Here is a 25,842-nt window from a genome sequence, read left to right on the forward strand (position 1 = left end):
TATAAAATTAACAAACAGTTCTAGCGAAACGGGGAGAACCGGATGAATCCCCACACTGCATCCACCCCAAGGAAGCCACCAGCTGCTCTACTACCACCGTCATTAGCCTCATGGTTCCACATACCATTGGGTCGTTGACTCTGCTGCTGTTGCTTTCCAGGTCGGCTTCAGGTCTTTGGTTGGAGTTCCCTTGTCATCACTAGATGAGGGGGTGAACACTATGACTTCAACCCCCTTGCTTGCTGCTTTTTTGGGTTTGGAGACTGGATTCCCTTTCCTCAGGGAATCCTTCAGGGTGGCTGGTATCCAGCGTGGAGGAGAGTAATCAATAGCTCGATGGTCTTCCTTGCCACATTTTAACCCCCTGTTGTGTGTCGCCTAGGGCTAGGATCCCTCCTGTCTTTGGAAGGTCTCTCCTCTCTGCAGCACTGAAGTGTTGCGGTTCCCTCCCTGGGGTTCATGGGACAAGGCTAGGTCAATCTTCACCTCACCAGCCAGGATGTACTATCCTTGGAGAGTTTTGAGAGACCCCGAGAATAAACAGATGTATAGAACTTCCTGATTTACACCCAGCTGGAAATATTGCATGAGTATTTCTTGGGGCCAGTCCAGAAGTTTCCTGGCCAGCCCACAGAATTCTGAATATAGGCTGCAAGCATCTGCATCATGTAGCACCATGATCCAGTGGGCTGCTTCACCCTCCAAGGTCCTTATAATTTAGCGCACCTTAGTTTCATAATCTGGGAGGCCCAGTCCATATTCTGCCATGAAATCCCAAACTCTGGTGAGGAGAATTCCCAGTTGTTTCGCCTCCTCATTGAACTTTACCTCCAGCTCTGGTGGCTGGTGGTCACCTTGTGCCACTGGGGCAGCTGGTGCTGGCAGCACTGCAGGAGCCAGCGGGGACAGGGATCGGCAACTGCCTCTGGTCTCCAGTCAGTTGCCAGGAACACTCTATCTGTGCCGGCTCAAGACATGTCTCTGGGTGTCGTGTTCTGGGCCCAGATTCTCGGGTGAGATCACTGCTGCCAGAGGGCCCTCTAACTCTCCAGGGATCATTAGGGTCAGTCCCTCATTAGTGAGGTCTCTCCCAGTTTTTCGAGTGAGTAGGCGGGGGCATCGACCTAGGCATGGGGTTGGGCTGCTCCAAGGGAATGCCGGTTAGAAGTTCTCAACATCTTTGATGGGTTCAAGTGGTGGTCCAATGGTTGTCCCATGACTCTCCTTCTGGGTTTGCCATGGATGCTGCCATTCCTCTGGGCGGCACAAGCTGGTCTCAAGTGCTCTGGTGATGGTCATCCCTTTCAGTGGTTTGTTGGTCTCCATTGAAACTGTTCATCGGAGACACCCCCTCCCCCCTCTCTCAGGCCCTGGGCATCGATGTCGGCTTTTACATGTGGTGCCTTTTATGCCGGTTCAGCAAGCTGAGAAGGCAGTAGCTCTTGCCACACTTGTTACAGCTGTAGGACCTGAGGGGGTTGTAGGTCTCCCCATGTGCCTTGCCAGTTGCAGGGTCAGGAAAAGTCTCACTGCATTCTCAGCAGGGAAAGGGCTTTGGCTCCTATGTCATTACTTTTACAGCTGCCCCCCAGTCGTGTTGTGATTGCCTCTCTGGCAGAATGGGACTTTTTGCCTCGGTCTCTTCGCCTTGCCTGTTTCACCTTAAAGTTTTCGCCTCTGCGTTATTAGCCACAAACTTTTCTCCTCGGCTGACACACCCCCAGTCTTTCGCCCCAGCACATTGGCCACGGCCCCTCCGTCCCAGTCCCTTAGCCGGGGCCCATTTGTCGAAGTTCAGTTCGTGTTGGGCTTTTGGCCTCCCAGGACAATTCACACCCAGCCAGTCAGTGCAGGGACTCGGGGGCTTTGGAGTGGAAGAGCGGGGGCTGCAATTCAGAGGGAGACTCAGAAGGGCCAACAACACCCACCCCTTTGTCCAAAGTGCCTGAGACAAGGGTTGGCTCGGCTGCCGAGAGCAGTGCGGAGGTAGGGTGGGGGAGGGGGGCTGTAAAGGATGAGGGATCCATCACCCCAAATGGAAAGAGAAGAGTGGGGAGGGGGAAGAGAAAGAAAAAGAAAGAAAAAACAGGGGAGAGAGAAAAAGAAAGATGTAAATCTGAAGTTAGATTATATTACTGACTTTTACAATGTAGAATCTCATGTTTTGTAGAATTTTCCTTCCATGTGTCTTGAATATGTGTTTGGAACTTCTTACCCAGAAGTTTAACTTTGATCAAAGAATAAAGTCTGTTTTCTTTGGTTTTCAAGCCTCCATTTAAGTCTTTGTTTCGGTTCATTTTTGGCTTAAGTGTATTGCCAAACCTTACACTAGTATGATTCGATTGCTTATTTGTACCCTATGACTATCATTAAGTGTTGTACCTTATGATTCTTGATGAAAGTAACTTTTCTTTTTATGCACACTGAGAGCATATGCACCAAAGATAAATTCCTTGTGTGTCCAATCACACTTGGCCAATAAAGAATTCATTCGTTCACTCAATGGTATGTCCTTATAGGATAGGACACAATTTTTTTCCTTAGGAAATTAGGAGGGAATCTGGCTATTTAAGTTCTCCTCTTTTGTTTATTCAGGAAAGAGGTTGTTAAGGGTAAAGGGCAGACAAATCAAAACCAGATCAATGTATTTGCCCCAGGCAAAAAAAAAAAAAAAAAGGTGGTAAAAAGAATTTTCCTCTCGGACTTCAAACATACTCCTTTCGATGAAGCCTGGGTATTTACCCCACCGCTCTTCACCTCTGCTCTTCCACCAAGCATAGCACAACAACCTCTTTCCTGAATAAACAAACGGGAGAACTTAAAGAGCCAGCTTCCCTCCTAATTTCCCAAGGAAAAAATTTGATTCTAATGAGTACCTCTGTGTATTTGATAAGCTATATAAGACCGGTGGTGATGGGGCAGTTAGGGTCCCCCCATATCCTCAAAATCCCCAAATCCCCCCTCACCTCTCTTTGTGGCAAAGAGATGCAAACCAGCCCTTGTCTCAGGCACTTTGGACAAAGCAGGGGTGGTGGTGGTCTTCCTTCCTTCCTTTCTTCCTTTCTTTCTTTCTTTCTTTCTTTCTTTCTTTCTTTCTTTCTTTCTTTCTTTCTCTTTCTCTCTCTCTCTCTCTCTCTCTCTCTCTCTCTCTCTCTCTCTCTCTCTCTCCCTCCCTCCCTCCCTCCCTCCCTTTTCTTTTCTTTCTTTTTCTTTCTCTCTCCCCCCACTCTTCTCTTCCCATTTGGGGTGATGGATCCCTCATCCTTTACAGCCCCCCTCCCCCACGCTGCTCTCGACAGCCAAGCCAACCCTTGTCTCAGGCACTTTGGACAAAGGGGTGGGTGTTGTTGGCCCTCCTGAGCCTCCCTCTGAACTGCAGCCCCCGCTTTTCCACTCCCAAAGCCCCCAAGTCCCTGCACCGATTGGCTGGGTGCGAATTATCCTGGGAGGCCAAAAGCCCGACACGAACTGTACTTCGACGAATGGGCCCCGGCTAAGGGACTGGGACGGAGGGGCAGTGGCCAATGTGCCAGGGCGAAAGACTGGGGGTGTGTCAGCCAAGGAGAAAAGTTTGTGGCTAATAATGCAGAGGCGAAAACCTTAAGGTGAAACAGGCAAGGCGAAGAGACCAAGGTGAAAAGTCCTAGACCCCCCTCTCTGGTCCCTATCTTTGCATGACCCCTGCTGGAGACAGACATACAGGGTTAAACATTCCCCATGGTAGGCTAGCCCTCTAGGTGGATTGAGAATGAAGTTCTGCCCCAACTTGGTCCCTTAAGAAAGAAAGCCCCTCAACTCCATTTGTAGTGAAAGGTATACTTTACTAAAAGGCCAAGTGGTTTACAGTATAGCAAAGCCAGAACTGAGTATTCACACCAACTTTCCCCAGTCTCTCATTGCTGGTCTCTCATTGTCCAATCAATTTTAAAAGAGATGATTTGGAAATGCCTGTCGACATTCTTCTGGTTTCATCGCTTCCCTCAAGAATTAACCCTTCCTCCCTTCCCTTCCTTCCAGCCTCCCCCAGAGTTCATGGCAGACTGGCATTCTGACACCAGTCCTTATGACCTACTTGGTCAGCTCCAACAATAGATAAGAAGACCAAGTTACAGCTTTATAAAACAATTGTTGTACCAACAGAGATCTATACCAGTGACACATGGGCATTAACAGTACACACAGCATGAAATGTGCTCCATCAATCTTGCCTACAGAGAATTCGGGGTGTCACTTGATGTGATTGTATCAGCAATGTGGAAACTTTCCAGTGAGGTGGATCCAGAAAGTTGCAGCCATTGTGACAGAACATCAAATGTGCCTAGCTGGCCATATTCTTCCTTTGCCAGAACATTGATACCCGAAAAACACTGTATGATGGGAGCCGCCAGAGGGAAAGTGGAGGTGGAATAGACCATGCAAAACTTGGCATCAGACATTTAAAAATAACTTACAAACAGTGGACATTAAATGGATAGAAGCTGAATACGCTGCCATAGATAGGATTCATTGGAAGAAACTTGCTGTCCTATGCACTTCATGTAAAAGAAACTGATGATACACACTAATATCAATAAATATGCAAGAATGAAAAATGAATGTTTGAGTAGTATTTGTGTTTGTGACAGAGTTGTATTTCTGAATGTCATCTTATTTTTTATTACTGCAATGATTATTGTGCTTAATTCACAATTAAACTATATGAGTTTGTCCTTCATTAATGCACATGTGGTATCATTTGAAACCAAACCAGCTTGGTTTGAATAATCACAGTTTGATACATATCTGTTTGCGTTGCAGAAATATAATGGGAAAAAACTGGGGAATAATTCTGGAAGCTTACAGCATTATGATTTGTCTTTCAGAAAATGTGCCATGATCTCTGCTCATTACGGCCTCAGTGATGTTTTTGACAACCTCATAATTTCTCTCTGTAAATTCACAGCCCTCAGCAGTGAGGTAAGTTGTCAAATGGAGACATATAAATAATTTAAATTTAAACATAGTTCATGAACAAAATTGATTTTCCTTTCAGTTAAATACAACCACTTGATTCGTTAATACTAATTTTCAGTTCTTTCTGGTTCCCCAGAGTGTCCAACTTTCAAAGTTACATCCTACCAATTTTTTAAAGAGAATTGAAAACAAAAGCATGTTCTTGCAAGAAAGTTTCTTGTAATTAATTTCAAAATCTTATTTTATAACCATCTGGACCCTTGGTCTGTTTGTAATTTTTCAAAATCAAACTTTTCATCATTTTTTTGCTGTTAATTCCATTTTTTAAAACTTGTATTTAAAACATATTTCACTAAGAATTGAAGAAAATTCACCAGGTGCTGTAAAACCTGTTGATCCAAAGTTCATAATAATTACAACAGCACTGAAAAAGTGATTTATGACCATTTCTCATAGTTATGACCGTTGCATTATCTCCATGGTCATATGATCAAAATTTAGACTCTTAACAACTGTCTGAGATTTACGACGATTGCAGTGTCCCTAGCTCATGTGTGATCACCTTTTGCAACCTGCTGACAAGCAGTCAATGGGAAAGCCAGATTCACTTAATTATGTTACTAACTTAACTGCAGTGATTTACTTAACAACTGTGGCAGAAAAGATTGTAAAATGGAGCAAAACTCACTTAACAACTATCTTGGTTAACAACAGAAATTGTGAGCTCAATTGTTGTCATAGGTTGAGGACTACTTACATGTGAGCCCAGTGTTTTCCACCAACCATGGTTGAAAAAATGGCTATTCCCTTATGTCTCAGAGCTCTAAACCTGCCAGAGACTGCAGATCTTGTGTGTTAAGCCCAAAGAAGCCTATGCAATGGGACAAATAAGAATTGAAGGGACATCAAATCCTATGACAATATTTGAATGAACTAAAGATTTAGATTGTTATAGGTAAAAGAAAAGAATATAAAGTTGACTTATTTTATCAAGGTCAAAATAAGCCATGTTTTTATGAAATTCTGGCAAACCTTTATAAGACTTTTTGCTAACACCAGGATTGAAAAGTTAATGTCTTATGGATATGTTCTAGATAAGGGATAGATTATGGGAAGAAGCAGTATCTAGTTGTAACTTTATAGAGCAGCAGTTCTCAACCTGGGGGTCATGACCCCTTTGGGGGTCGAACGGCCATTTCACAGGGGTCGCCAAAGCCCTCTCTCACCCCCCCCCACGCCTTCACTCACCCTCACCCTCTGCCTCTGTTGGATCGCCGGTCGCCATTCGCTTACCCCGCCCACTCCCAATCTATTGCTGCCTCCTGAGTCCCAGCTGATGGCTAGAGGGAAAAAAACTGTTTAAATTCTTCCCACGGGGCTTCAAAGGGCCGCCCTACAGCTGATCAGTGTTAAAAGAAAACAAATGAGTAGACCGGTGCCTGCAAAAATAGAAAAGACAACCCCTTTCAGCTTCAGCATAGGTTAATTACCATAAATTGATTTGATCAGCCTCCCGACTCTCAGCTGATTTGCTCTCAGCTGTTTTGCGGTGGGCTCTGTTGCTAGCTAGCTGTAAAGAGGTAAATTGCTGGAGCAGATTTTTTTTCCCCCTAGCTATGCTGAAAAAGCAAAACTGAAAGTAAAGCAGGGTCTTTGCTGCAAGGTGACAAAATGAGGCAGAGAGAGATTTCTTTTTCTTTTTCCTCACCAAAAAAGGTAGGTGCAAAACTGCAAACAATGGGAAATTTAGGGCAAAAGAGGATGTTCAAGATTTTAAAACACAAAAGAAAAAAAGCTCTATTTAACTAGGAAATTGTAATAATTGAGATACTATTAATTGTATATTGTGTTGAAAGCAGAAATGGTTAAGTTGTGGTTTGGAGGAATATATGGGGGAAATTATTTGGTTTATTATTATTGGTAAATATAATTAATTGATTTGTAAGAAATTGGATTGCAAGGAAATAATTGGAATATTCATGTTCATATTAATATACAAAAAAGATAGTTATATAACTAATTGATTTATATTAAAATATTGAATTTGTATTAAACAACTCTATTACATAATTACATAATTAACCAATGTGAGGATGGATATAAAAATAGATGACAATGCGAAGGAGTATAATATAGAATAGAAGGGAAAAATTGAATTTGATTAAGATTAGAGATGAGGATGAAGGGTGATATTAGTTTTTTAAAAAAATAGATGAGGAATAAATATGGCAAAAAGGAAATATAGAAATTGTAAATTTAATTGAAATGACTAAACATTGTTTAAATTTGTGAACCGGCCAAATACTCTGTTCAAAGAAAATACATTGTATGTTTGTATGTGTGTTTATAATTATTGCTATTTATTCATATTTGTTCTCTTTTATTCTTTAAAGTTTAACAATTCATTCTTTATCTTAATATCTTTATATTTGTTTGAGGTTGGTTTTCTTCCCTTTAATCTTTTTTTATTGTACAGCAATCTTTCTCCTCAAACCTACCACCTCTCTCTTTTCTTTCCTTCTTACTTTCTCTTCCCCCCTCTTCTTCTCCTCCCTACTTCCTCTTCCTTTCTCCTTCTCCTCCTCTCTTCCTCCCTCTCTTACCCTCACTCCTACTCTAATTTCCCTTCCCTTCCTTCATCCCTCTCTATTGCTGTATCCTTTTATGCATATGGACTACTCAGAGGGCTGAAAAAGTTATTTCTGATTGGTCCTCACACTTTTGACCAGTCCTCGAACTTTCGACTGTCCTCACATTTTACGTTTTTTGCCCTATCTTATCACCATGGTGAAGAGAAGCAGTTGTGAAATGAGTGACATGGTTGTTAAGAATGCTGCATGGGCATAAATGTGAGGATGGTCATAAGTGTGAGGACCTGTCAGAAATGACTTTTTTTGGACTTCTGGCTGGCTCCGCAGGACTTCGTTGACGCCTCTCTGTGGGCGTCCGATCCCCGGTTTCGTAAAAGCCCCAGAACAACTGAAAAACAGTTGTCTGGGGCTTGAAAACCCTTTCCCTGGGCAAAGGGGAGAGAGAAGAGCTGGCAGGCGGAGGTAGAGCCCCCCAAGTGCCTTAGGAGAAATCCTGGGGTGCGAAGGGCGAGGGCTCCCTAGAAGCCTACCAATCTGCTCCAGACCTGGGAAGACTCCGCTAATTAGCGGGCTAGAAGCCGCGTCCATCTCTGCTGACAACAAATGAGGGATTTTTAACATCTTTAATTGCTGCAGGCAGAACAAGCCAGGAGAAGTCAGACTGCAAGTATTCACACTTAACTCCAAAGTTTATAGCCTCCTTCGGAAGTAACAAGTTAGCAATTTAAAATGGCGATTGAAACTTGAAAGGGAGGGGCGGAGAAAGGGAAAGTTACAGAAAGTTTCGTTTCCCTGGCAGCCTCTTGCCTGGAAAGAATTGCTGTGCTGAGAGAAGGAGGATTTTAAACGTTAATTTACGATTGGGAAAATTCTTGGACTTTGATGAACTTTTCTTTTTGGCTTCTGAATAAAATACAACGATCAATTTAAACTGAAATTGGCCTCAAAATCTGTAAAGACTGTTCCTATTAAAGGAACTGGGAGCACTGGAAGCTCCCCAGCTCATACCCCTAGATTGCAAGCCTCTGCCCCTCTAACAGACCCACAGATTTTAACGTTTGAGATGATACAAGAAGCCCTACAAACTACACAAAATAAATTTGCTACTGTGATTAATGAAAAAATTAATGAAACCAATGAACAAATTAATGAAACTAATCAAAAAATACAGGCTGTTTCAGATGAGATTTTAATTCGGAACCAGCAGATTAGAGATGATATTCTATTGGCATTTAAATGTTTGGCAGGTGACATTGAAATGGTGGATGATAAAGTTGAAGAAATTAAGCAATCTACAGAAATTTTGGACAAAAAATTAGGAGAGACTCACAGCAAACTTGAGAGAGCTGAAGATGATGTAACGATGTTACAATATTGAGATATGGAATTTGCTTTAAGATTTAGAGGGGTGAAGGAGAATAAACAAGAGAACTTGAAAGAAATGATGTCAGAGGCATTGGCACAGTTGCTGGGGAAGACGAAAATTGAGCTGGGCTGGCAGATTGATAAGGTATATCGTGTCAATTCTTGGGTGGCTAGACAGAAACGCTTACCAAGAGACATTGTAATATATTTTACTACAAGGAGAGTACGCAATGAAATTTTACAGGCTACTTTTAAAAACAAGCTTCAGGTTGAAGGCCAGGAGGTGATGACAATGAAAGAAATCCCCCCCAAGATGCTGAGAGCGAGAAGGGAGTATGCTTTTCTGGTGGATGAGCTGAAAAAACGTCAATTACAGTATAGATGGGAGGTCCCAGCCGGTTTAGTGGTGACGTATTCTGGAGAGAGATATCGGCTTAATACAATATGGAAAGCAAGAGATTTTTATATCAATGTATTAAAGGCTGGGACACCCAAATCACCAGAAGGAAAAAGAAAGAAGGAAGTACTGGAAGGAGAGAGAGAAGAGCTATTGACAGTGGTTCAGGGGGGAGTTTTGACTGGTCAAGAAGAACCACTACAAATTCAGATGGCTGTTCAAGATGTGGAGTTAATTGATATTTTTGCAGAACCGAAGGATCAAAGACAGACCAGAGCAGTAACAGCTAAGTGTAAGGAAGAATTAAGACAGCAACAACAACAACAACAACAACAACAACAACAACAACAACAACAACAACAACTGCAGATAGCAACTCAAGAAACTACCAAAACAGAAGCTGTGGGGGGAGCAAGACCTAAAGGTCAAATGAGGCAAGACCATCAAAAATTGCTCCAGACGCTTCAGAGGCCCAGAGATGGGAACTAGATTTTTGACTTGGAACGTCAACGGTTTGAATTCTCCACAGAAGAGAAGGAAAATATTTCACTATCTTAAACAATTTAAGAATGATGTAATTTGTTTACAAGAGACTCATATTAGGATACAAGATCAAAAATATTTGACAAATGCAAGATTAGGTATCCATTATGTTGCAGCAGCATCAGAGAAGAAAAATGGTATAGTTATATATGTGAAAAGAGACTTAATTGCAAAATTAGTTGAAGCGGATGATCAAGGAAGATTTTTAGCGATTGAACTTTTAATAAAAGGAGAAAAAACACTTGTAATTGGAGTATATGCCCCGAACCAACAACAAGAAAAATTTTATAATTTACTACATTCAAAGTTGACAGAATGGAGATATAAAACTTGTATCCTATTGGGAGATTGGAATGGTGTTTTGGATGTAAAAAAAGATAAGAAGGGACCTAAACAAAATGTTTTAACAAGAGCAAAATTGCCCAAACCGTTCTGGGAGATGATGGACGACTGGGAGTTGAGGGATATTTGGCGTGAAAGAAACCCAAAAGAAAAAGATTTTACTTTTTTTTCGGATAGACATCAATCTTTTTCAAGGATTAATTTTATATTAATTACTAATGATTTATTATCTAGGGTGAAGAACACGAAGATCTGTTCAAGAACATTGACAGACCATAGTCCAGTCTGGATGGAATTGGAGTATGGGAAAGGGCTTAGGAGATCCTGGAGGTTAAATGATAATCTGTTTAGATAGGAAGAAAATGTAAAAGAGTGTAAAAAATTTATGAAAGAATTTTTTGCTATGAATATGCAAAAGGTTAAATCTATGGAAATGGTATGGGACGCAAGTAAAGCCTACATGCGAGGAATTTTGATATATTTGAATAATAAATATAGAAGGAAATGGGGGGCAAAAAGAAAAGAATTAGAAGAGGAGATTAATAAACAGGAACGGGCCTTAATAGCCAACCCAACAGATAAGAAAATTAAAGAGGCAATTAATTTACTGAAGGGACAGTTTAATATGTTGATAGCAGATCAAGTGGCAACCAACTTACAATATGCAAAACATAATATTTTTTGTAATGCCAATAAACCAGGTAGGTGGTTAAGGAATATTTGTTAAGGAAAAAGCAGAAAGCAAGGACAATAGAGAAAATAAAATAAGGTAAGGAGGTTTATGAGCAAGAATTGATTAAAAAAGCCTTTTTTAGAGTTTTATTCAAGGCTGTATACTGGTGATAAAATTCAAGATATAGATATAGATAGATATCTGCAGAAAGAGAATATTTGTATAACTTCAAAAGAGCAGAGGGATAGCTTAAATCAATTGATAACTTCCGAGGAAATTATGTGTGCAATTAAGCAGTTGAAAGTGGGTAAAGCTCCTGGAACGGATGGTTTGACAGCTATTTATTATAAAAGTTTACAGGAGGAAATGGTGGAACCACTGAAGGAATTATTCAATAATATACAACAGGGAGGAGAGGTACCTCCAACTTGGAACACAGCATTTATATCGCTGATCCCAAAAGATGGGCAAGACTATACAGATCCTAAAAACTATAGGCCGATTTCACTTTTAAATACAGACTATAAGATTTTTGCTAAAATTTTAGCAAACAGATTAATGACAGTTATGCAGCAAATGATTCATCATGATCAAACTGGTTTTATAAATGGAAGACAAATGAAAAGTAATGTAAGGCAAATTGTTAATTTATTAGAGTATTTGGGAAGGAACAACCAGGTCCCCGCAGTGCTAGTTTTTCTGGATGCTGAAAAAGCTTTTGACAGATTGAATTGGCAATTCTTATTAAAACTAATAGAAAGGATGCAATTTGGAGAACATTTTATACAATCTATTAAGGCAATATATCAAAAACAAACAGCCCAAATAATAATCAATGGTGGGTTAACAGATAATTTTAATATAGAAAAAGGAACAAGGCAAGGCTGTCCCTTGTCTCCGTTATTGTTTATTTTGATGCTGGAAATTTTATTAAATAAAATACGTGGGACTGATATAATAAAGGGAATCAGAATTAGATGGCATGAATATAAGTTACGAGCATTTGCGGATGACCTGGTGGTTACCTTAGCCCAACCAGTACAATCGATTACAGCCTTGATGGATATAATCTGCTCATATGGACAAGTATCTGGTTTTAAAATAAATACAGCTAAAACAAAGATAATAGCTAAAAACATGGACAGAAGCCAGAAAGAAGAGATAGAAAGGTTAACAGGATTTGAAATAGTTAAGAAGGTTAAATATTTAGGGGTTTATATTATGACTGCAAATATGAACTTATATCAACATAATTATGAACCGTTATGGCAAAAAATACAGAAAGAGATGGAAAATTGGAAGAAATTGCAACTGTCTTTGCTGGGTAGGATAGCCGCTGTAAAAATAAATATCTTACCAAGATTATTATTTTTTTTTCAAATGATACCTATACTTAAAAAAGATGAAAATTTGAAGGAATGGCAGAAGGGCATAAACAAGTTTGTGTGGGCAGGGAAGAAACCACGAGTTAATCAAAAGATAATGCAAGATACCCGAGAAAGAGGTGGTCTTAAAATACCCAACTTAAGACTGTATTATGAAGCTGCTACCCTTTCAGCAATTACAGATTGGATAAATTTAACGGAGGAAGAGATACTGAATATTGAAGTATACGGTCTGGTCTACGGCTGGCATTATTACCTATTGTATGACAAGAAAGTAGATAAGACTTTTAAAAGTCATATATTAAGAAATGCTCTACTGCGTGTCTGGAAAAAGTATAAATATAAACTAAAGGATAAGTTACCAATATGGACAGTACCCAGACACGCGATAGAGAATATAAATTTGGAGCAAAAGCAAGATAAATTTACATATAAGGAACTCCTTTATAAGGAAGGAGTTAGATTACAGTTAAAATCTATGGAGCAATTAAGAGAAGAAGGAATTATTAAGACTTGGTTTCAGTATGGTCAGCTGCAGGCCAGATGGAGAGAGGATCTAAAAACTGGTATTTTGCAGCAGGATGAGAATTTGATAAAGCAAATAAGAGATAAAGGTCAAATGCATATTAAAAGGTTGTATAATGTATTAGTGGAAATAGATTCGGAAACAGAGCTAGTCAAGGATTGTATGATAAAATGGGCACAAAACATAGGTGAACCAATAATGTTGGATACATGGGAAAAGATATGGGTTAGAAATGTAAGATTTACACAAGCTCAAAACTTAAGAGAGAACTTTTACAAAATGTTTTATAGATGGCATTTAGACCCAAAAAAACTAGCCTGCATGTATCCAAATTTACAACCCAAGTGTTGGCGATGTGAGTGTGAAGATGCTACATATTTTCATATATGGTGGACATGTAAAAAAATTAAGCCTTTTTGGATTAAAATATGGTGGATTATTCAAAATATTTTAAGGAAAAAAATTAAATTTACACCACAGTTTTTTTTGTTGGGAATAGTCAGGGATTGTACTAGAGACTAAGTTGGTTTTGAATTTAATAACAGCTGCCAGGTTACTGGTGGCACAGTACTGGAAGAAGGAAGATCCACCTACTATTGAATGGACATTAAAAGTTGCGCATCTGGCTGAAATGGCAAAAATTTCATCATATCTTAAAGATCATTCAAATGAAAGATACATATCAGAAGGGAGAAGATGGATTGACTATATGCAAAAAAAGTATCCGAACAAGAAGATTTATATAGCTTATGAATGAAATATTTTTAAGTAGTTTATGTTTATAGTTTTTGAGCTATAAGGAGTTAAAGACTTAGGGAGAATATGAATGTAATAATTTGTTAGCATATTTTAGCTTTATGTTTGTGAATGCTACACCCTGTGCCTGTTCTGGGAAGTCTAGGGAGGGGGGGTGGGGGGGAAGGGGGGAGGGGGAAAGGGTGTGGGGGGGGAAATGTTTGTATTTCTTATAAAACTTTTCAATTAAAAAAAAAAGAAATGACTTTTTTCAGCCCTCTGAGTAGTCCCTATACACATAGCCATGGCCACCCAATCACATGACCACCTAGCCACGCCCACCCAGTTGCATGACTTCCAAGCCACGCCCACAAAATAAGCCACGCCCACAGAACCGGTAGTAAAAAATTTTAGAACCCACCCCTGGTTGGGGGTCACCACAACATGAGGAACTGTATTAAAGGGTCACGGCATTAGGAAGGTTGAGAACCACTGTTATAGAGGGTGAAGAGATACCTAACTATTTACAGACAGTATGCTGCAATACGTAGGCTGTGAAAGTAGTAAAATATGAGTCAAATTTAGTCAAACTTTGTGACTGAACATTTTTTTTTATTTGAAAAGTTTTACAAATACATTTTCTCCCCAGTTTCCCCCCCCCTCCAAAACCCCCAAAACCCTCCCTAACCCTCCCCTTTCCCCCCCAGGACTTCCACAAAATAAAATCCTAATCAAAAATACATTTTATAAAGCTTAAACCCCTCCACCCCCTGTATACTATTTATACCTTCATAAAACTCAATTAATCTATCCCTACATAATACATTCATTCAACTAAAAGCTATCTGATATTTCCTAGTTTGATATTTATTCTGCACATAATCTATCCACTTTTTCCACTCCCATACATAAGACTCTTGAGATCGGTCTTTTAAATATGCTGAAATCTTCGCCACCTCTGCAAAACTGGCCATCTTCAAAGTCCATTCTTCAATAGTAGGCGTAGCATCATTTTTCCAATATTGACCTATCAATAATCTCGCTGCTGTCACCATATACAATATCAGCTTTGTTTCACCCAATGTAGAACCCTTAGCTATACCCAATAAAAACAGTTGTGGAGAAAACTAAAGTTTTTTCTTCAAAACATTTTGCATAACCCACCAAATTTTTATCCAAAAAGCCTTCACTTTCTTACAAGTCCACCACATATGATAATATGTGGCATCTAAGCAATCACATCTCCAGCATTTTGGTTGAACATTAGGATACATACACGATAATTTCTTAGGATCTAAATGCCACCTATAAAACATTTTATAAAAATTTTCCCTCAGATTCTGCGACTGTGTAAATTTAACATTCTGAACCCATATTTTTTCCCATGTTTCCAACATCACTGGTTCTGCAAAATTTTGTGCCCACTTTATCATACAATCTTTAACCAATTCATTTTCCGAATCCCTTTCTAACAAAACATTATAAACCCTCTTAGTATGCATTGGACCTTTCTCTTTTATATGTCTAACCAATTCTTCTTCATGCTTCATTATACCAGTTTTTTGATCTTCTTTCCATCTCAGTTGAAGTTGATTATACTGTAGCCAGGTTAAATTAATCCCTTCTTCCAACAGTATTTCTAATGTCTTCCGGTTTGGTCTTCGTCGTCGCCAGACAGTCTTTTTTTTAGACCGCCAGCCCCATCGTTTGTAAAGAGCCACTTCAAGAAAGGAGAAGCGGCTTGGAAAACTCCAAATCCAAAAGGAATTGTGAGGAGAGCCGGCGAGATAAGGTTGAGCCCCTGTGAAGCCCCAAGACTGCTTTTATTTGCTTCTGGGGGAGGAAACAGGCGAGGTTCCCTATCCAGCTCGCCAAAGGTCCGGACCTCTGGGACGATTCTACTTCGTAGAACTAGACGGCGTGACCATCCTTACAAGTGAAAACAAAGAGAATTTCCTAATTGAACAGTGTGAAATCGGGACTTGAACCTCAAAATCGCAAGTATTTGTGCTGTGTTGAGCACTGTGACTAAATTTAACTGAGAGATTGAAAGCCTCTTGAAAATGGCGCCTGGCTTCAGCGCTAGGGAAAGCTGAAAGCGAAAGTGGATTTGCATAGTTATTTTAGCATGCTACAAAGTATCACTGCTTGTAACAAGTGAAGAGAAAGGGAAATTCTCTTAAAGCAAGCCTGATTTTGACCTAATTCTATTTCTAATTTGACCAAATCTGGGGGAATTTTTTAGAGGATTCTGTGGAGGAAGAAGGGGAAAAAAGACTTCCTTCTTTGAAAAAGTTAGACTACGTGGCAGAATGGCTTCTAAGCAGTCTAAGCAAGATACGAAAGCGGCGGGGGGGGGGATCCCCCACGCATAAGCCGCAACAACAGCCTTCTAGCCAGCAGAGCCGGAGAAAGGAGATTGATCTTGAAAGCTTGAAAGAGTTTATTGCCCAGGCTTTGATGAGGCAAGATGAAAATATGGATGAGAAGTTTAAAAAATCTCAACAGGAAATTAAGCAGGAGATTAAAGAAATCAAAGAGGTGGTTCAAGAAAAATATGATAAGATGACTAAAAAGTTAATGACAGTGGTGACTGGTCTCTCAGCTGCAGTTGTGCAAACTGATAAAAAAGTGGAGGAATATAAATCTGAAGTGGATGTCAAAATGAAGGAGGCTGACCATAAAATCTTTAATGTTGACAATAAAATGCAAAGGATTGAAAATGAGGTGACATTGATGCAATTCAGGTCTATGGAATTTGCTATAAGACTTAGAGGCATAAAAGAGAATACTAGAGAAGACCTGAGAAGGATCTGTGCTGATGCTTTAGCTGTGATGTTAAAGACTAGCCCTGAAGAGATTTTTTGTAAAATGGATAAAGTTTACAGAGTGAATTCTTGGGTGGCTAAACAAAGGCAATTGCCTAGAGATGTGGTGATATATTTTACAGATAGAAGAATAAGAAATGATATTCTGCAAAGGTCCTTTGTTTCTACTGTACAAGTGGACGGAAGGGAAATTGGAGTTTATAAAGAGTTGCCACCTAAGATGTTAAAAGATAGAAAGGACTTTGGATTTTTAGTGTCTGAACTAAAGAAACAGCAAATCCCATTCAGATGGGATGCTCCAACTGGCATAATATTGAGGTTTGAAGGAGAAAGATACAGATTAAATACAGTTGAGAAAGCGGAAGAATTTTATTCTACAGTTTTTAAAAAAGGTACAACATCCCCACATACATCTTCAGTGTTGGAGATAAAGGAGAGTGATAAGGAGAAGCAGTTTGAACAAGAGACTGAAGAGCAGTGTAAACAGACGGAGCGGGAGGCAATGGAAATGCAAGGAGCTACAGGGGGATTTTTGGATGAGTCCCTGTTAGATCTCCCTCTGGAAATTGTAACTGGATCACCCACAAATACAAGAGAAGTGGCTTTGGACCTGGTCCGGATGTGTGAAGCTAAAGATCAGCGTATAACTCGAGCAGCTTATAAGCAATTTAAAGAAAAACAACAACAGGAGAGGTCCAAGCCACAACAAGACAAGAAGGGAGCTAAGGGTATACAAGCACGTGAAGCCATGGGGGGAGCTAAGCCGAAGACTATCAACTTGGAAGAAAGTCTTCAGCAAATGTTCTTATCGCTTCAAGAGTCTCCAGATGACAATTAAGTTTTTATCTTGGAACGTGAATGGACTAAACTCACCACAGAAGAGGAAGAAATTATTTAATTACCTGAGACAGTTTAACAATGATATCATATGCCTACAAGAAACTCATATTCGAATACAAGATCAAAAATATTTAATAAATTCTAGATCAGGAACACAATTTATAGCTTCTAGCTCGGAAAAAAAGAATGGAGTAGTGATTTATATAAATAAAAGATTATCAGCTAAAATTATAGAAGCAGATGACTTTGGGAGGTTTATAGCAATTGAACTTTATACAGAAAATGGTCCAATTTTGGTGATCGGAATCTATGCTCCTAATCAACAACAAGAAAATTTTTATAAAACACTGTATTCTAAAATATTGCAATGGGATTATAGATCTATTTTAATTATGGGAGATTGGAATGGAGTAATTGATCCCAAAATAGATAAAAAGAGTATGGCAAAGTCAAGGATTAGACTGCCACAGACTTTTTTTTGATATGAAAGAAGATTTGGAATTAAAAGATATTTGGAGAATACATAACCCAAAAGATTTGGACTTTACTTTCTTCTCAGACAGGCACAGATCCTTTTCAAGGATTGATTTTATCTTATTATCATCTGATTTACTTGCAAAAACAAAAAAAAAAACAAAGATTTTTCCAAGGACTCTAACCGACCATAGCCCGGTATGGATAGAAATTGAAATGGGAAAGATTGAGAGAAGATCATGGAGAGTAAATGAAAATTTGTTTAGATATGAAAAAAATGTAAATGAACTTAAAAAGCAAATGAAAGAATTTTTTGAAATGAATTTGAATAAGGGTACCCCTATTGAAATCGTGTGGGACGCAAGTAAGGCATATATGAGGGGGGTACTCATTTATATGAATTCTAAACACAGATTAAACCGACAAAAGAAAAGATTGGAAATGGAAGCAGAGATAAAGAAGAAAGAACAGCTACTTATAAAGAATCCAACAGATGAAAGAATACGAGAAGCTATAAAACTTTTGAAAGATCAATTTCATATACTTATGACGGAACAAACAGCAATTAACTTACAATTTGCAAAACATAATACATTTTGCAACGCTAATAAACCGGGCAGATGGCTGGCTTACACATTGAGGAAGCGTCAGAGCACACGGGTCATTGGTAGTATTGAGATTAGAGGGAAGGAAATTTTTCAACAAAAATTGATCAAAGAAGCTTTTTTAGATTATTATACCAAATTATATGCTAAAGATGATATAAAGACTGGACTTATAGATAAATATTTAGAAGAAAAAAGAGTTATAAAAATTTCTAGTGAACAAAAGGAAAGAATGAGTCAACCAATTATAGCTGAGGAGATTATTGCCGCAATTAAACAATTGAAAACAGCTAAAGCACCAGGGACGGATGGTTTAACTGCAGTGTACTATAAAACTTTACAAGCAGAAATGATTGAACATCTTAAAGACTTATTTTGTAGTATACAACAAGGGGGTAAAGTACCTCCTTCATGGAAAGCAGCTTATATTTCACTGATACCGAAAGAGCAAGCAGGTCTTAAAAAACCTGAGAATTATAGACCAATACCTCTTCTGAACAATGATTATAAAATTTTCGCAAAAGTATTAGCCAACAGGTTAATGCCAGTTATTCAAGAGGTGATTCATCACGACCAAGCAGGATTTATAGAAGGCAGATACATGAAGGATAATGTAAGGCAAATAATAAACTTATTGGACTATCTTGAGAAGAATAAACAGATATCTGCAGTGCTGGTGTTTCTGGATGCGGAGAAGGCCTTTGATAGAGTGGATTGGAACTTTCTATTAAAGACTTTGAGAAAAATGGACTTTGGGGATCAATTTATACAGGCGGTCTCAGCAATTTATCAACAACAAACGGCTCAAATTATTATTAATGGAAGTCTGACTACAAATTTTAGTATTGAAAAAAGGAACAAGACAAGGTTGTCCGCTATCCCCATTGTTATTTATTCTAACATTAGAAGTCTTGTTGAATACAATACGGGATTCAAATTCATTACATGGCATAGCTATTAGGCATGAGGATTATAGGACCAGGGCATTTGCAGATGATCTGGTTGTTACCCTAACACAACCGATGGAATCAATAATTCAGATGAAAGACATTATAAAAGAATATGGTATGATATCAGGATTTAGACTGAACCAGAAAAAGACTAAGATGATTGTTAAAAATATGACACAAGATCGTAAACAGGAACTTGAAAGAAAGGCAGGCTTTGAAATAGTATCAAAAGTTAAATATTTAGGAGTTCAAGTTGCAGATCTAAATATAAAATTATTTCAAAATAATTATGAGGTGTTGTGGCGAGAGGTACAAAAGGATATGGAGACGTGGAAAAAACTGCAGCTGTCGTTGCTTGGAAGAATAGCAGCAGTTAAGATGAACGTTTTGCCTAGATTTCTCTTTTTGTTTCAAATGATTCCGGTGCTTAAAAGTGATAAGCAATTGAGAGAATGGCAAAATGGACTGAATAAGTTTGTCTGGAATGAGAAAAAGCCGAGAGTCAAACTGAAAATTATGCAAGATGTTCCAGAAAGGGGAGGCCTTAAACTTCCAAACCTACAATTGTATTATGAAGCAGCAGCTTTGACGCAAGCAAGTGACTGGTTTGGAAGGATAAAGACTGGAATATTGAATATAGAAAGTCATGATCTTGAATTTGGTTGGCATGCATATTTATTCTATGAGAACAAAGTGGATAAAGTATTCAAAAGCCACATACTTAGGAACTCTTTGATGAGAGTTTGGAAGAATCACCGATACAAATGGGATTACAAAATACCGTTATGGCTGGATCTTGGTCATATCATGTGGAATACAAAAATAATGTCACTCGGGGGGGGGGGGTTATACAAAGAAGTTCTTTTTATGGATGGGGGCAGATGGCAATTAAAAAAGTGACTGAACATTTGACTAAATCAACCCTTTCTGTTTTGAGTTAATATTGAGTTAATACCAAACTTGAGATTTTTAAACAATAAGAATTTATTTATTTGTACTTTTCTGTTGCAGTCAATTGAGAATTTGCCAACAGTTTTTGGAAGCAATCCAAAAGCCCACATTGCAGCGAAGACTGTGTTCCACCTGGCTCATCGACATGGTGATATTTTACGAGAGGGCTGGAAAAACATAATGGAGGCAATGTTGCAACTTTTCAGAGCAGAATTATTGCCAAAAACCATGGTGGAGGTAAAACAAATGACAGTAGATGTTAGGAGAATAGGGTGAGAGGACAAGGATTTGCCATGCTTGGTCTTTGTTGAATAATCAATGTGCTAAAAAAAACCCCTACATTTTAAAAAATATTTTTGTTTTGCAGAATATTAAATACTATGTTTAAAAAGCCTATAAATTGGGATTTTATAAAATATAATGATATAAAGTTTTGTGTTTGAGAGTGGGCACACATGCAGGTGAGTGCTACAGTCAGGCCCAAGTTCAGGTGGGTGCACAGATGGGTGGGTATGAGAGTGGGTTATGGTGCACAGGCAGGCAGGTAGGTACAAGTGATGATGTGAGGGTGCTGTGGAATATGAGAGCCCCATGCTACTCTGGGTCTAGACCACTAAATCTATTTAGAAATTGTTAGCCTGTCATCTATAAACTATATTAATAAGAAAATAACTAACAGAAAAAACCAATAATAATAAACATACTGTATAAAAGTATAAAAATAATACAATTTGTGAACAATAGTCAGAGAAAGACAATATTGAAATTCAAAATCCTCTATTAACAAACTAATATTGTAATCAACTCATAGAAAATTTACCATAGCTTCAATCCCAAATCACCCCAAATATTAGCCCTAATTGGTCTCAGATCAATTTGTTTGTTTATACCATTTCTTATCAATTGCTGGTTGATTGAATAAATAAATTCAATCTCCAAAGCCCATCTATCTTCCCCTCAAAAACAGATAGATAAGATCATTCCTGAATTAGATGTATTAAGTCCTTTTCCCATTTTCCTTCAAACCCCTTAAAAAAGGCTATTTGCCACTTGTCCAAACAGAGAGTTCTTTGCTTTTATATGCACAGTGTTAAGCTTCCAGAAAGTATATATGGATTTGACTCTATTATTTCTAAGTCTATATGTCTTCCTGGCCAATTTACAGCTAGGAAATCATATTTCTTCTCAATGTTTTGAGTTTTGTGTGTTGTTTCTGGGTCTGAATTTCTTCCCAATGAATTTGTTACTTTGAAACAGATTCTTTTTGTGGTTCTAAAGTATTTAGTGTCTGGTTTTTCAAAATGTGTTCCACAATCTTTATAAGTTCACCAAATTTATAAACTTTTTAGGAAAAAAATCAAGCTAAAGATTGCATGTTGCTAGCCAGACTCTTTTTTTCCCCATTGAGTGCAAGCCTCCTTCTCCTCTCTGTAATCTGATATGTTGTTGTTCAGAGCAAAGAAGGCAGAGAAGATATTTTCTGATTGTTTTGATCCCAAAAAGTTTTTGCCGATTAATAAAATACAAATCAGAGTCATGTGCTGTGTTTCTATATAGAAAGCAGAAATTTATAAGAGCTGTCAAATAAAGAAAGAAAGCAGAAAAGGAAGCAGAAAGAATCCAGCAGGGGTTGAAATAAATTGACATTTAGCCAGTCAGTTAACTTTTAAAAGATAAGAACAAAAACAAAAATTCAAAAAGTGAACTTAAAAGCCTCAGGCATGCTTACAAAAACATTCTGTTGGTAGGAAGAGATGTCAACACCCATTGATTTTTCGGCTGTTCCCACAAGGAGTTGCAGTCTTCAAGATTCCCTTCCTGGGTGGGTTCACAGCTATCTATAAGTCCTAAGTGCCCACATTCAAATCCAGAGGGACAAGACTGCCAAAGAACCAGCTCTGGCAGTAAACATAGCAGATTGTGAGTAAGAGAAAGAAAGCCCTTACTCCTCAGCAGCCATCTTGGGGACCTTTCCTGTATTCTTGATTTGATGATAATGTAGAGCAGGGGTGTCAAACTCTATTTCATTGAGGGCTGCATCAGGGCTGTGTTTGACCTTGGAAGGCTAGGGGGTGAGGTTGGGGGTGGCTGGGGGTGGGCGTGGGCGTGGTCGGGATGGGCATGGCCATGGTTGGTGTTTGACACAGGCTCAAGATGCATTTTTTCCCTTTGCATTCAAAACGGCTATTCCAGACAAAGGACGATTTATTTTCTGGCACAATTCATTTTCATTTCATTTTTATTTTATTAGATTTATATACCGCCCTATTCCCGAAGGACTCGGGGTGAACAGCCAGAAAGATAAAACACACAAACTACAAAATTTAAAAGACAATATAAAAACCCATTAAATAATTTGGCTCAAAACAATTTAAAACACCCCTAATGTTTTAAAACCAATTTTAAAAGTTACAATTAAAAGGGAAGTTAGGCCAGGCCAGCCTGTTGAAATAAATAGGTCTTGAGGGCACGGCGGAAGGTGCGTAAATCCGGGATCCTCCGTATCTCCGGGGGGAGCTCATTCCAGATAGCAGGTGCCCCCACAGAGAAGGCTCTCCCCCTGGGGGCTGCCAGTCGACACTGTTTGGCCGATGGCACCCTGAGGAGCCCCTCTCTGTGCGCGTACTGGCCAGTGAGAGGCTACTGGTGGCAGAAGACAAATAGTCTCAATTCCATAATGTAGAGATTAAAGACATGTAGAGTCCCCAGCTGCTATGCGGCTTGACTCTTTGGTATAGGAGCAGAGCATAAACGAACTGACAATTTCTCCAGATGTCTAAAAACTGTCTGTCAAACAGTCTATTAATCTGACACAGCCCTAGAAGAGGACTTAATATTAGTAATAATTTACAAAATTTATATACCCCCCAATTCTCAATGATCCTGTAAAAAAATTTACAATTAAATCAATCACAGGTAAAAGATTAAGATAAAAGAGGACAAACTCAGTGATATGAGGGGGCTTACTCTCTCTCATCAAAGATCTAGGTGAAGAGCCAGATGTTTTTGACTCTTTTGAACAACAGCCATTCAGATCTTGGAGGGTACCTAGTTCTAGTTGGCAGATGTTGCTAAAGAGAAGGTGAAGAAGGTGCTGCCTCCTGCAACACTCTGCTGGCCAAAATGGGCTGCGGGATGCCTCTGCTCCTGCAGCACTCTGCCTCCTGCCTGCAAGGCCGGCCTGGAAATGTCAAAGGACCAGCTTGCAGTGCTTCTACCAGCCAAAACGGGGCATGGGGGGGCCATGTGCGCCCCCTGTGGCTCATTTTCAGCCTCCATGGCCTCCTGCAGCACTTTGCCAGCTTCAAAAGCTTTTGCGCATGCGCAGATTGTCATTTATGACATCCTGGCGGGTGGGCGGAGCTTCCTGCCGATTTTACTACTGGTTCTATAGAACCAGAAAGAACCGGGAGCAACCTACCACTGGACCCACCTGTGCCAACCCACCTGCGCCAAGTTGTCCCATTCTGCTTCAAATTAGCAGTAGTGTTAGTAAGAAATAAGGGAAATTGTGCTCTTTAGGATATCAACAGAACCCCAAGACTGGCTTAATTATTGCTATATACTTTTATCTTTCACTGCCTATTATTTTAATGGCCTTTTCCAAAATCATTTTAAGGCTTGTTTCTATGTTTAAAATATTTATGATGTGTGTGTATATATGCACGTAGATGTATATGCACTAGTAATACAGTGAAAAGCAGTATTGAAATAGTTTAATGAAATACATTTTAAAGTACTAATTTATTAATTTGATCCATAGGTTGAAGATTTTGTAGATCCCAATGGCAAGATCTCTCTTCGGCGAGAGGAAACACCTTCTAATCGGTGGGTAACCCAGATAATAGAATAGATTGACAGAAAAGCCTAAAATCTTTCTTTATCTTGATCTTTTATTAGATTTATATACCGCCCTACTCCCGAAGGACTCAGGGCGGTGAACAGGCACAAAATAAAATACATAAATACAAAAGTTAAAAGATATAATTAAAACCAGATTAAATAATTTAGCCCAAGACAATTAAAAAATCCCAATAATTTAAAACAAATTAAAATTTCGATGTAAAAGAATTTTAAAACAGGGGAGAAAATTAGGCCAGTCCGACTTGCTGGAATAGAAGAATCTTAAGAGCACGGTGGAAAGTGCGTAGATCCGGAATCCTCCGTATCTCTGGGGGGAGCTCGTTCCAGATAGTGGGTGCCCCCACAGAGAAGGCCCTCCCCCTAGGGGCCGCCAGTCAACATTGTTTAGCTGATGGCACCCGGAGGAGCCCCTCTCTATGAGAGCGTACCGGCCGGTGGGAGGCTGCTTGTGGTAGTAGGCGGTCCCGTAAATAACCAGGTCCTAAGCCATGGAGCGCTCTAAAGGTGGTAACCAGAACCTTGAAGCGCACCCGGAAGACCACCGGGAGCCAGTGCAGCTCGCGCAGGAGAGGTGTCACGGGAGCGCCATGTTGCTCCCATAACCACCCACGCGGCCGCACTCTGCACCAGTTGGAGCCTCCGGGTGCTCCTCAAGGGGAGCCCCATGTAGAGAGCGTTGCAGTAGTCCAGGCGGGAAGTGATGAGGGCATGAGTGACTCTGTGTAGGGAGTCCCGATCCAGAAAGGGACGGAACTGGCGAATCAGGCGAACCTGATGAAAAATCCTCCCGGTCACGGCCGTCAAGTGCTCTTCTAAAGACAGCCGTGAATCCAGGAGGACACCCAAGTTGCGAGCCCTCTCCGTGGGGGCCAGCGATTCGCCCCCAATAGTCAGCGATGGCGTCAACTGACTATATCGGGACGTCGGAAACCACAGCCACTCAGTCTTGGATGGGTTGAGCCTGAGCCTGTTCCTCCCCATCCAGATCCACACGGCCTCCAGACACCGGGACATCACTTCAAGGGCATCGTTGGGGTGGTCCGGGGTGGAGATGTACAGCTGGGTGTCATCAGCATACTGATGACTACTAAAATACCCCAAAAAGTCCGTATTCCGATGCACCATATAGCCAACCACCACACAAAAATTAACCACAATCCCAAATCCTTAATCTCTACCCACACCAACACCAAACAGCACCAGTTCGATTGGAGCAACACAAAAATCATTGACCAAGCTACCACCCACCATGCTCGTGAGTTCATTGAAGCCTGGCACTCCAGAAGCAATTCCATCAACAGACACATTGACCTACAACAGTTTACGAACCCCTCAGAATCCAAATCAATCACACAGCTAACCAAAGACAGCACCAACCCTCAATCAACCCACGCAAGTCTCTCCAATCAGCATTTCATCTCCCAATGACCCTCACCTGATGTAACCTCCCCATCACAAGACTCTCACTGATGACTCACACCTCACCCATCACAATACCCTCACTTGACATATCCACACCTGAAGCCCTTATAAACAGAAGAACTCTGACATTGACATCCCCTAAACTCCACTGAAGATGTTATTTAGCTTTGTAATGAAATGTTCAGAAACCAACCTACAAGCTTGGAGAATGAACCTTCACCCTTATATTTGAGATTCCCCATACCTCAATTAATTCGATAGTATTTGTTTATTCATTTGCAATCCTTGGATTTCTAAATAAAGTTGCTGATTCATCTCTCTTTAAAATAAATTGGAGCATTTTGGCTGGTTTAGTTTTGGAACTAATATTGAATCCCAAACTGATATTGAGTTCTGTT

At 39.7% G+C, this 25,842-nt stretch overlaps 1 protein-coding gene across 1 annotated transcript in view; it reads left to right on the top strand.

Annotated features, from left to right (window-relative positions):
• Nucleotides 1–25,842, top strand: part of GBF1 (golgi brefeldin A resistant guanine nucleotide exchange factor 1) — a 374,794-nt gene that overhangs the window by 218,478 nt on the left and 130,474 nt on the right. Inside the window, exons 23-25 of the mRNA XM_070946393.1 lie at nucleotides 4,863–4,956; nucleotides 20,219–20,395; nucleotides 23,922–23,986. Coding sequence (XP_070802494.1) covers nucleotides 4,863–4,956; nucleotides 20,219–20,395; nucleotides 23,922–23,986 — 336 coding nt within the window. The remainder of the gene's footprint in view (nucleotides 1–4,862; nucleotides 4,957–20,218; nucleotides 20,396–23,921; nucleotides 23,987–25,842) is intronic.

This window comes from Pituophis catenifer, unplaced genomic scaffold (genome assembly GCF_029215685.1).
Source record: "Pituophis catenifer annectens isolate HBS135680 unplaced genomic scaffold, rPitCat1.0.hap2 SCAF_6, whole genome shotgun sequence".
NCBI classification, from domain to species: domain Eukaryota; kingdom Metazoa; phylum Chordata; class Lepidosauria; order Squamata; family Colubridae; genus Pituophis; species Pituophis catenifer.